The sequence below is a fragment of the Vipera ursinii genome, assembly GCF_947247035.1.
Source record: "Vipera ursinii genome assembly, chromosome: 16".
Lineage (NCBI taxonomy): Eukaryota > Metazoa > Chordata > Lepidosauria > Squamata > Viperidae > Vipera > Vipera ursinii.
In genome coordinates this window covers 5,915,245-5,927,581 of record NC_139529.1, presented here as the reverse complement: position 1 = coordinate 5,927,581, position 12,337 = coordinate 5,915,245, and the positions used below count along the sequence as shown (strand labels likewise).

Here is a 12,337-nt window from a genome sequence, read left to right as displayed (position 1 = left end):
TAATTTAATTGTCTAATGTTGCCCTCTCGCTAATCCCATTTATCAAGATAAAGGTTTCTGGCCTTGACATTACAATCTGAAAATATCCAAGTTAAAGAACGGATAACTTTGCTCCCTGAGTTTTAACTCGGGCATAATATCCATCCTCACCTCCCATCACCGGATCTAAATGTAATATTTAGCAGAGGTGTGTGTGTGGGGGGGGATTTTATTTACTTCCCGCAGGGCAGAATTCTGCCTTAATTCAGCTAAATGTTTTCTGTGTCACTTGTCACTGAATTACTTATGTTGTGGACACAAGGATGCATCAAAGCATTGAAAGATGCCCTTGTTATAAGCACCGTTCGGGGGCTGTGAAATATTCATATGGATCAGCACAATCTGTTCCAACTGAGTTGAAGCATTCTTGAAACTGCAAAGCATCACAACAGCCCCGCCTGAGTGAGTTCATCCTGGACCCAGGAATATGTCAGTCCGGGAGAAACTTTGGAAGGGCTGAAGGCCAAGGAGAGTTGGTCTTTTAGCTCCTGCTACAAAAGAAGGGACGCGGTGGCTCAGTGGGTTAGGACGCTGAGCTTGTCGGTCAGAAGGTTGGCAGTTTGATGGGTCGAATCCCGAGTGCCGCGTAACAGAGTGAGCGCCTGTTACTCGTCCCAGCTTCCGCCAACCTAGCAGTTCGAAAGCACGTAAAAAATGCAAGTAGAAAAATAGGGACCACTCCGGTGGGAAGGTAATAGCGTTCCGTGCGCCTTTGGCGTCTAGTCATGCCGGCCACATGACCACGGAGATGTCCTCGGACAAGCACTGGCTCTTTGGCTTTGAAACGGAGATGAGCACCGGCCCCTAGAGTCGGAAACGACTAGCACGCATGTGCGGGGGAACCTTTACCTTTACCTTACAAAAGAAGGCAATGGAATAACAGAGATGAAAAGGGAGCTTGGAGATCTTCTAGTCCAACTTCCTGCTCAGGCAGGTTCTCCAATCTCTTCTTGAAAAGCCTCCAGTGATGGCGCAACCAGAACTTCTGGAGGGAAGCGGTTCCACTGGTTAATTGTTCTCACCGTCAGGAAATTTCTCCTTAGTTCTAGGTTGAACCTCATCTTCCGGCCTTGGGTATACTGATAGGACCTCAGCTAAATGCCTGGTTGTTTAAAAGTTAGGTTTATGTCGAGTTCCCATTGTTTTGTTTCGTTTTCAAGAATCATCAAATTAATTGGTCTTGGATGCAAGGTCAAGAGAAGTTAGTAGACAGATAGGAGATGTGTTGGGGGTGTCATCCTCTGCGGTCCCCTCCTCTTTTCACCTTCAATGTTTCCCAGCATCCGGGACTTCTCCAAAAAAACCCTCTTTTCTCGTTTGGTGGCCAAAGTATTTCAGCTTCCGCTTCCGAATCTGTCCTTCCCAAAGGGCAGTCAGGGTTGATCGATCAATTGGATCCCCTTGCAAGTCCAAGGGACTTGAACGTTGGGTTGTACCTACAATGCATGATGGTTGTTTGGAACAGACAGTAGCTCCAATGACAGTCTCTCTCTCTCTGGGTCTTAATGGGGAAGGATCTGTCTCTGAAGTCTTCCTGTCGAAAGAAAATACGGATTGCCTTTTTATTATTATTATTATTATTTTAACGGAAAGAGTGAAGTCATCCCATTAACCACGTTCTACGCAGGTCAATTTTAGGGATTCAAACCGTGCAATCGCACAACTCATCCTGAACGTCCACAAGCACGCTTAATCAACCCTGCAGTCTCTTCCTCAGCCCAGCCCTTCCCACAAAGTTGAAAAATGTTAAGTTTCCCTTTGGTACCCTGCGGGCACACCAGGAATAATTGGGCGTAAAATAAGCTTGCCGGAGCTTGAATGGATCTTGAATTGTTAAAGGTAAAGGTAAAGGTAAAGGTTCCCCCGCACATGCGTGCTAGTCGTTTCCGACTCTAGGGGCCGGTGCTCATCTCCGTTTCAAAGCCAAAGAGCCAGCGCTTGTCCGAGGACGTCTCCGTGGTCATGTGGCCGGCATGACTAGACGCCAAAGGTGCACAGAACGCTGTTCCCTTCCCACCGGAGTGGTCCCTATTTTTCTACTAGCATTTTTTATGTGCTTTCGAACTGCTAGGTTGGCAGAAGCTGGGACGAGTAACAGGCGCTCACTCTGCTACGCGGCACTCGGGATTCGACCCGCCAAACTGCCGACCTTCCGATCGACAAGCTCAGTGTCCTAACCCACTGAGCCACTGCGTCCCTATCTTGAGTTGTTAGAAGTACGCTAATGAGGATTCTCTTTTTTTTTCCTTCTTTTTTTCTCCTCTAGCTTGACATATGGTCGAAGTCCAGCTATCAAGTCTTCCAGAAGGTAAGGTTCTTACACTTCTGAGAGGAACGCCTCATTTCCAGAAACGGGATTGGGTGATCCTGTCGAACTGAAATTCCCAGGATTCTTACTTTGGGAGCCGAACCTCAAATGCAAAAAAAAAAAAAAAAAAAAAAAGCTTTGACCTTGGAAAATTTCTCTCACATCAAAAGGGGAAAGAAGCTTTGGGGCGGGATGAAACCACCCAGTCCTTAACTAGCATTAAAACCAGAAGAGCACGCTAGTTAGTCTGTTACTCTGGAGACAGGGTGAGAATTAAAGGATTAGACACTTGGTTTAATATATTTCTTCTCCCTTCTCAAAATGCAAAAGGGTTTTTTTTATAATGCAAAGCAGCCAAAGAACAGAGGCCACGGTGATAATCCTTCATCAATACCGCCTCAAACTTTCTTACGGCTGATGAAATTGCTTTTGTTCGGGCGGTTAAAAACTTTTTTCCCCCACCTCCCTGCTTGGACCTCTTTTTAAAATGCATACCCTTTACAGCCGTTTGTTTAGGGACCGTCCAAAGTTACAACAGCGCTGAGGAGAAGTGACTTTTGCTCATTTTTCCACCCTTAGCCTCCTCCCTGCGGTCAGAGGAACGAAATTCAGGCGCTCGACAAACTGACTCACACTTCTGACGAGTCGCGGTGTCCCGAGGTCACGTGGGGACAGAACTCCCTTAGCCACCATCTCGCTTGGCAACACAAACGTTGGGCTCAATTGTGGCCGTAAATTGAGGACTATACCTGTATATTAAATGAACAGATCATGCAAATTGCCCTTGAATGGGACTGTAAATTGGAAGTGAAGTCAATAGTTGAAGTAAATGACTTTCTTCAGCATACATGCTATTTTGTCCCCATCACACCCATGTCTTTGTTTGGTCCAAAGTCACCCAATCAACTTTTGTACCTAAGGTGGGACTAGAACTCCCTGTCTCCTGGTGATTGGCCCAGAGTCACCCAGCTGGCTTTCATCCCTAAAGCAGGACTAGAACTCCCTAATCTCCTACTTATAGTCCCCATCTCTTGATGATTGGCCCAAGGTCACCCAGCTGGCTTTCATCCCTAAAGCAGGACTAGAACTCCCTAATCTCCTACTTATAGTCCCCATCTCTTGATGATTGGCCCAAGGTCACCCAGTCAACTTTCAGAGCTAAGCTGGGACTAGAACTCACCATCTCCTGATGATTGGCCCAAATTCACTCAACTGGCTTTTCTGCCTAAGGTGGGACTAGAACTCACCATCTCCCAGTTTCCAGCCTGGTGCCTTGACTGCTCTGGAATTTATAACAGAAGACTGGAAGGTGCAGAGACCCGCCTTCTGCTAAGCATGTATATCCTCGTCTAGAAAGTAATGTGTGGAATCACCCGACTCTGTTTTATTATTCAAAGACAAAAAAGATTTCATCTATTTCTTCTGATTGGTTGGGTGGCCTGTAATAGGCACCTTTATGGCAATGTCACTTTTCTCTCAATAATAATAATAATAATAATAATAATAATAATAATAATAATAATAATAATAATAATAATAATAATAAGAAGAAGAAGAAGAAGAAGAAGAAGAAGAAGAAGAAGAAGAAGAAGAAGTTGGAAGGGACCTTGGAGGTCATCTAGTCCAACCCCCTGCTCAGGCAGGAAACCCTATACCATTTCAGGCAAATGGCTGTCCAGTCTCTTCTTAAAAACCTCCAGTGTTGGAGCATTCACCACTTCTGGAAGCAAGGAGTTCCACTGGTTAATTGTTCTAACTGTCAGGAAGTTTCTCCTTAGTTCCAGGTTGCTTCTCTCCTTGATGAGTTTCCATCCGTTGCTTCTTGTCCTGCTTTCAGGCGCTTTGGAGAATAGCTTGACTCCCTCTTCTTTGGGGCAGCCCCTGAGATATTGGAAGACTGCTATCATCTCACCCCCTCACCCATATTGACCCATATACCTTCTGGAGAGATTTTATCTTTGCAATTTCTGCAGATATGTCGTGTTCTCTTACATATAGTGCAACTCCCCCTCCTCTCTTTTGTAGACCCGTTTCTTTGGAACACTTTCTATCCATCCACCAGTCCATCCCATTCATGGGTCTCGTCCCACCAGGCTGCTGTTATAATCAAACCCTCCCTCGTGTACTATTGCTTCTACTTCGCCCTGTTTGTTCCCCAGGCTTTGAGCATTGTCATAGATAAATTACATCTATTTTACCTCATTTCCCAGGGAAATCAGCCCCTGGTTTATTTGGGGGGTTTGTCGCAGACGTGCGCGCAACGTGTATAAGAAATATTGCCAAGTGTTCCCCCCTGTGCCTTGATTATAAGAGATCGATGGTTACCTTGGCAGACGACGTTATTAAGTTTTAAGTTTTTATAACTGGTTGATTTGGTTTGGATTTTTTTTCCTGGGTATCCATATAGCTGCTTGCGTGTGGGTGGGTGTTTTGAACCTGGAGAGAAATAAAATAAAACTTATTATAAGCTCACTTCCCCTCCTGCTGCAAAGATAACTCGGAGACAAATAAATCAGGAGGATGCTTGAACATCTTGCAGAAACCTGCCACTCCAGACATGATTAACGATGTCGTTTTAATATATTTTTTTATTAATAATTTCAAGGGGTCCCTTAAAACTTCACTTGATTTACGAAAAAAAACACGGTTTTTCTTCCCTTTGGGTGGGAAGAGAATTAAGACGAACAAAGTTTACCTGCAGGTCCCAGATCCTCTTAGTCTGCTTCACCCCGAAACCTCAGAGTCGATTTCGTATTGCGCTTCCAAAATTGGGGAGAAATACCCCCCCCCCAAAAAAAACCTTTTTCCGGTGCTGTTGATTGGGACTAATCCTTGTCCAAATGCTCAGCACGCTTCTCTTTTTTATTGAAAAGTTTTACAATACAATTTTCCATTAAAAACCCCCATCCCCCCCGACCCTCCCCTCCCCAGCTCCCCCCTCCCTCTTCCCTCCCCGTACCTCCCCCCCACCCTCCTCCCCCCCCCGGACTTCCCAGAGCTAAATACAAGGTATATATATATAAAAACAATCATAAGCAACCATATACTAACAACCATAAATTCTAAAATCCATCACCCTCTAACTTGTATAAGAACAAACAAAACTTAACATTATTAAATATATATAAAAAAGAAAATTGGAAAAGAAAAGAAAAAACACGAAAGAAGACTTATTCAAATGCTAGATAAAACTTCTTAACCCTATACTTATTCTGGATAAACTCAATCCACTTTCTCCATTCCATAATATAACGTTCTTGCGAGTGATCTTTCAAATAAGCCGATATCTTCGCCATCTCTGCCAGGTCGGAAACCTTTAAAGTCCATTCTTCTATGGTCGGCAGCTCCTCTTTCTTCGCTCAGCACGCTTCTCTGCCTGACGAGGTAGTTGTGGGGATGAGAATTTCCATCGCCAAGAAAGGCGGTCTTTGAGTGAGTCATGCCCAATTTTATGAGCTTTTTTTCTCCAGGGTTGTTAAGCCAATCGCTGCAGTTGTTAAGCGAAACACAGGGTCATTAAATGAATCCAGCTTCCTCCCGTTGACTTTGCTTGTCAGAAGCCAGCTGGGAAGGTTGCAAATTGTGATCACGTGATCCCAGGATGCTACAACTTTCATAAATAGATGCCGGTTGCCAAACACCCCAAATTTGTTCTTAACTTTTGTATCTTGGTTTTTTAATCACCCTGTAAACCGCCCTGAGTCCTTCGGGAAAGGGCGGTATATAAATGTAATAAAATAAATAAATAAATAAATTTTGATTGCACAAACCGTGATAACCCCAGCTGCCTGCAATTAGTGCAGGTTCGAGTCCCACCAGGCTCAAGGTTGACTCAGCCTTCCATCCTTCCCAGGTAGGTAAAATGAGGACCCAGATTGTTGGGGGCAATTAAGCTGACTTTGTAATAATGCCGCTTGGGGGTGTGTGAAAGCCCTAATAAGCAGGCATATACATAGAATGAAGGCTACTGCTAAGCTTGTAAGCCGTCCTGAGTCTTCGGAGAAGGGCGGGATATAAATGGAATTTAAAAATAAATAAATAAGGCTGCAACGGTTGTAATTGCGAGGACCAGCGATTTGTCCCAATTTACAGCACCATCGTAACTTTGAATGGTCACTAAACAAATGATTGTAAGTCCAGGACGACCAACAATATAGAGCAGGGGTCTTCAAACTTGGCTCTTTGATGACTTGTGGACTTCAACTCCCAGAATTCCTCAGCCACACTTTGCCGAGATCTTTTCTCGGGTTATTAAGCTCCGCAGAGATGCTTAATTTGATGGCACGGCGGGGAGGCGGTCAGCTTCTCCAAAGACCCATTATTGTTGGAAGCGTTCGGGTTTTGACCGAAGTTCGCCCCCAGAGGTTTTCCCCAGCTCCCGTGCAGGGTGGTTGGGCTTTTGTGTTCGTCTTGGCAAAGCAGCAGGGAGAATCGGGGAAGAATGGAGCTGCCAGACGGCGGAGCTGGACGCGCTAAAGAGCAGCATCACAAAAGGGCCGAGGGAAGTGGGAGGCTTCTCGGCCTCTTCCTGACATTTTCAACTCGGCAGGGGGAGAAGCAGGGTGATCTCTGTAACCTTTGTGTGAAAGCTCCCAGCGCTGCAATAAGCAAAAGAGAATAAATACCCTTGCCGAAATAAACAAGGGAAAGAAACCTTGAGGTGGGCCGAGTCCTTTTCTCTCTCTCTCTCTCTCTCTCTCTCCCCCCCGTTCCAAAGGCCGCCTCTTACAAAAGACTTTTGCAATATTGATCCATTTCATATCCTCATGTTGTGCGTGCGTGTGGGTGGGGGGGTGGGTTGTCGTTTTTTGGTTGGGTTGCTAAACTATCCCCGTGGCGTTTTGCGGGAAAGGCCGGCTAGCCCGAGAAAAATCAAGGTACAACTGAACAATCATTCGTTTAGTGACCATTACAAGGTTACCATGGCGTTGGGGGGGGGGAAAAGGGACTTGCGGCCATTTTTTCCACGCTTAAAACCATTGCAGCGTCCCCCTGGTCACGTGATTAAAATGCAGCCACTTGGCAACTGTCTCATGTTGAGGGCGATTGCAGTGTCCCCGTTTGTGACCTTCTGACAAGCAAAAGTCAAAGAGGGGAAGCCAGATTACACTTAACAGCCCATGTTCCTAACTTACGCACTGCAGTGATTCCCTTAACAACTGTGGCAAGAAAGGTTGTAAGATGGGGCAAAATGGATGGATGGATGATTGGTTGGTTGGTTGGTTGAGGGGATGGATGAGTGGATGGATGGATGAGTGGATGGATGGATGGTTGAGGGAATGGATGAGGGGATGGATGGATGAGTGAATGGATGGATGGTTGAGGGAATGGATGAGGGGATGGATGGATGAGTGAATGGATGGATGGTTGAGGGAATGGATGAGTGGATGGATGGATGGATGGATGAGTGAATGGATGGATGGATGGTTGAGGGAATGGATGAGGGGATGGATGGATGAGTGAATGGATGGATGGTTGAGGGAATGGATGAGTGGATGGATGGATGAGTGAATGGATGGATGGATGAGGGGATGGATGGATGGTTGAGGGGAGGGAGGGAGGGATGGTTGAGGGCATGGAGGGATGGATGGATGGATGGTTGAGGGGATGGATGAGTGGAGGGATGGATGGTTGAGGGGATGGATGAGTGGATGGACGGTTGAGGGAATGGATGAGGGGATGGATGGATGGTTGAGGGGAGGGAGGGAGGGATGGTTGAGGGCATGGAGGGATGGATGGATGGATGGTTGAGGGGATGGATGAGTGGAGGGATGGATGGTTGAGGGGATGGATGAGTTGATGGACGGTTGAGGGAATGGATGAGTGGATGGATGGATGAGTGGATGGATGGATGGTTGAGGGGATGGATGATTGAGGGGATGGATGGATAGATGGATGAGGGGATGGAGGGATGGATGGATGGATGGTTGAGGGGATGGATGGATGGATGGTTGAGGGGATAGATGGATGGATGGTTGAGGGGATGGATGAGGTGATGGATGGATGGTTGAGGGGATAGATGAGTGGATGGATGGTTGAGGGGATGGATGGATGAGGGATAGGTGGGTGGAGGGAGGGAGGAATGGAGGCATGGGTGGATGGATGGATGGATAAACAGATGGACACTCACATGCAGGCAGCTAACTTGCCCAGAAACTGAAAGATTTCAGCAAGACATCTAAGCATCCCTATCAAGAGAGGTACATTGTGCCCCCAAATCCACTTCTTCTGCTGCTGGGTGGCTGTTCTTCTTTCTACGTTTGACGAAGGAAAAACTCTGCCTCGTCCAGTCCCAGGGGCTCTGCCAGACTAGCTGGAGGAGCTGAATCCGCCTCGGCCTGGAGAAATTGATCACAAATGCTCAAAAGAGAAAGCGAGGGAGGCTGTGCAGATGATAGAGACAGATTTGAGGATGCTCGGCCTCCCTTTATGTCATTTTATTTTCACCATCCATCAGCTGGGCCTTCAAGCTTGGAAGAATTGTCTGCTTTTGATGGATGTTTTAGCCACCATTCTTTTTTTTCCCCTTGGTGGCTTTTAATGTTTCCTCCTTCCTCCTTTCTTTTTTTCTTTTTTTCTTTTTTTCTTTCCTTTTTCTTCCCCCTCCGAGGGCGTCACGAATGTTCGCTTTCGGGGGGAAAAAAGCAAGATGCCTCATCGTTAAGCAGAAGGTGCTCGTAACAAGAGTCTCGACTTTTTTGATTATTATTATTATTATTTGTATTTCACATCGGGGCGACCCAAGCGGGACGCAGCATGCCGAGTGTGGTCTTAGCAAGGCATTATGAAGTGGCGTTAACCCTTTCATGGGATCTTGATTTACGGTTTGGCGCAAAAAAAACCAACACCCTTCTGCTCTCTGAAGTGGGCCCCTTCAAGCCCCCGCCCTTCCATTCCCCAGTGCCACAAGGGCACCCCAACCGTCCCCTAATATATGAAGATGCACTTCTGTCATTCATCTCCCGAGGAAAAGCACGTACTGAAAGGCTGCATCATCAGTTACTCAAACCTAGAACTAAGGGGAAACTTCCTGACAGTGAGGACAATTAACCAGTGGGACAACCTGCCTCCAGAAGCGGTGAATGCTCCAACACTGGAAGTTTTTAAGAAGAGACTGGACAGCCATTTGCCTGAAATGGTATAAGGTTTCCTGCCTGAGCAGGGGGTTGGACTAGATGACATCCAAGGTCCCTTCCAACATTATTATTATTAACAACCTGCCTCCAGAAGCGGTGAACGCTCCAACACTGGAGGTTTTCAAGAAGAGACTGGACAGCCATTTGCCTGAAATGGTATAAGGTTTCCTGCCTGAGCAGGGGGTTGGACTAGATGACCTCCAAGGTCCCTTCCAACATTATTATTATTAACAACCTGCCTCCAGAAGCGGTGAATGCTCCAACACTGGAGGTTTTCAAGAAGAGACTGGACAGCCACTTGCCTGAAATGGTATAAGGTTTCCTACCTGAGCAGGGGGTTGGACTAGATGACCTCCAATAGGTCCCTTACAACTACTACTACTATTATTATTAGTATTAGTATTATTTTGACCGTCTCTCCACCTTCCGCAAAGGATAAGCGAGGATCTGCTTCCAAGGACAGCCGGTTAAACTGACCCCTGGCCTGGTTTCAGCAAACGTGCCACAGGCTGCCGCAATTTTAGCCCTCTTTTTCTCCCCCCCCCCCCGCTTTTTTAAAAAATCGTAAACTTTTAATTAAATTCCACGATAAAACGACAGGGTGGGAAAAACCCCACAAAAAGGTAGAGGATGGGTCCTCAAAGGCATCCCGTGCCTTGGCTCTCGACTTGCCTGGTTTCAATCTTGGAAGTTGACGAGAGAGGAAATTTTGCTCCTCTCCGCCCAGCCCAAGCAAGCCGCCGCGTACAAAGACAAAAGAAATTAAAATGGAAATCTGCCAGAACGAAACGGGAGGGGTGTGAGTGTGTGTAAATATAAAAATAAAAGGGGGGGGTCTTTGTCGCTAGGAGTCTTTTGAGTCCACCCATTGACGTAAGAAATGACCTCGTCCTGGATGGCTGATCATCGGCCAGCTCACCCCCAAATTGGGAGACTTTCCTTCAACGTAAAACCAGGTGGAGGGCAAAAGAACTCGGTGGAGGCTGTTTTTTTTTCCCCCGGGGGGGTTGGGTGGGGGGAGGCAACGAAGCTGGAATATGTTTTGTGTTTTGTTTTGGATTTTTTTTTGCTTCCCGCCCGTTTGTTACCGATGGGCCGATTTCTCTCCTTTCTTTTCTTCTTCTTCTTCTTTAGCATCTCCTTTGATGGCGTTCAAAACGCCGCCTCTCTCTCTCTCTCTCTCTCTCTCTGCTCCTGGCCGCCCCTTGTTCTGTTTGGAAAAGACGATTATAAAAGTTTTTACCTTCCAGCAACATCTCATTAGGCAGCGATTAGGAACTCGGTGTGCTGGGCGCTCGACTTCAGCTTGTTAAATGGGGCTGCCTGTTTCGGAAGCAAATTAGCGGCAGTAGTGTAGTTGTACTACCACTACTACTACTATTAGCAGCAGTAGTAATAGTAGTAGTAGTCTCCCTCATTGGTGATGGATACAGAATAACAGCTGGAAGGGACCTTGGAGGTCTTCTAGTCCAACCCTCCCTCCCTCCCTCCCTCCCTTCCTCTCTCCCTCCCTCCCTTCCCATAACTAGACCCTTCCTTCCTTCCTTCCTTCCTTCCTTCCTTCCTTCCTTCCTTCCTTCCTTCCTTCCTTCCTTCCTTCCTTCCTTCCTTCCTTCCTTCCTTCCACTAGATTCCTCCCTCCCTCCCTCCCTTCCTTCCTTCCTTCCCTCATTCCCATCTTCTTCCTTCCTTCCTTCCTTCCTTCCTTCCTTCCTTCCTTCCTTCCTTCCTTCCTTCCACTAGATTCCTCCCTCCCTCCCTCCCTCCCTTCCTTCCTTCCCTCATTCCCATCTTCTTTCTTCCTTCCTTCCTTCCTTCCTTCCTTCCTTCCTTCCTTCCTTCCTTCCTTCCACTAGATTCCTCCCTCCCTCCCTCCCTCCCTTCCTTCCTTCCTTCCCTCATTCCCATCTTCTTCCTTCCTTCCTTCCTTCCTTCCTTCCTTCCTTCCTTCCTCCCTCCCTCCCTCCCTTCCTTCCTTCCTTCCTTCCTTCCTTCCTTCCTTCCTTCCTTCCTTCCTATAACTAGATTCCTCCCTCCCTCCCTCCCTCCCTTCCTTCCTTCCTTCCTTCCTTCCTTCCTTCCTTCCTTCCTTCCTTCCTTCCTATAACTAGATTCCTCCCTCCCTCCCTCCCTCCCTCCCTCCCTCCCTCCCTTCCTTCCTTCCTTCCTTCCTTCCTTCCTTCCTTCCTTCCTTCCTTCCTTCCTTCCCTATAAATGAATATCTTTTTCTTTGTCCCAGCCATCTATCTCCTGCCAAAACCTCCCATCCTGCTTGACTCTCTTAAAGCCGGCTGGGAGACGTTGGGGCTCTTTAGCAGAGGATTGGCAAAGATCTCTGACTCGCCACGAGGGAAGAAAATTACCTGCCCTACAGCAGAGCCAAAGGCCGGGGTGTGTGTGTGTGTGTGTGTCTCTGTGTCTCTGTGTGTGTTTGTGCGCGCTCCCACTGATGAATTGCACCCCCAGCATCAGGGCCGGCATTTAAATTGACAGGAGCTGAAGGGCGCAATGAACAGGCAGGAAAGGCCGCCATCTGTATGCGCCACCCGACCCGCCTCTGCCGGGCTTGGAGGATTTGAAGCCCAGCCTCTCTCCAGCCAACGCTGCACTTGCTTCCTTCCCACTTTGGCCCCCTACAAACCTGCGACTCTTCTGGGGCACCCAAAGCAAGGAATCGTGCGAGGAGCGGCCATCGCAAGCCACAACACGAAACACCGTGCTGGGTTTTAGACTGGCTCTAAAGGCCACCTACCAGCAGCCCTCGACTTACGAGCCCACTTGAGCCCAGAATTCCCCCTTCCTAAGTGAGGACGTCCTTAAGTGAGTTTGGCCGCCTTTTTTTAGCACCTTCCTT

The 12,337-nt window shown here is 47.3% G+C and overlaps 2 protein-coding genes across 2 annotated transcripts in view; one reads left to right on the top strand and one right to left on the bottom strand.

Moving 5' to 3' along the window:
- The window catches only part of MED27 (mediator complex subunit 27), a gene marked incomplete at its 3' end in the record, with an annotated part of 68,919 nt that overhangs the window by 55,792 nt on the left and 790 nt on the right, over positions 1 to 12,337 (top strand). Inside the window, exon 6 of the mRNA XM_083374851.1 lies at positions 2,306 to 2,347. Coding sequence (XP_083230977.1) covers positions 2,306 to 2,347 — 42 coding nt within the window. The remainder of the gene's footprint in view (positions 1 to 2,305; positions 2,348 to 12,337) is intronic.
- C5 (complement C5) overlaps positions 6,666 to 12,337 on the bottom strand; it is a gene marked incomplete at its 3' end in the record, with an annotated part of 19,834 nt that continues 14,162 nt past the window's right edge. The window contains exon 16 of the mRNA XM_083374850.1: positions 6,666 to 6,819. Coding sequence (XP_083230976.1) covers positions 6,666 to 6,819 — 154 coding nt within the window. The remainder of the gene's footprint in view (positions 6,820 to 12,337) is intronic.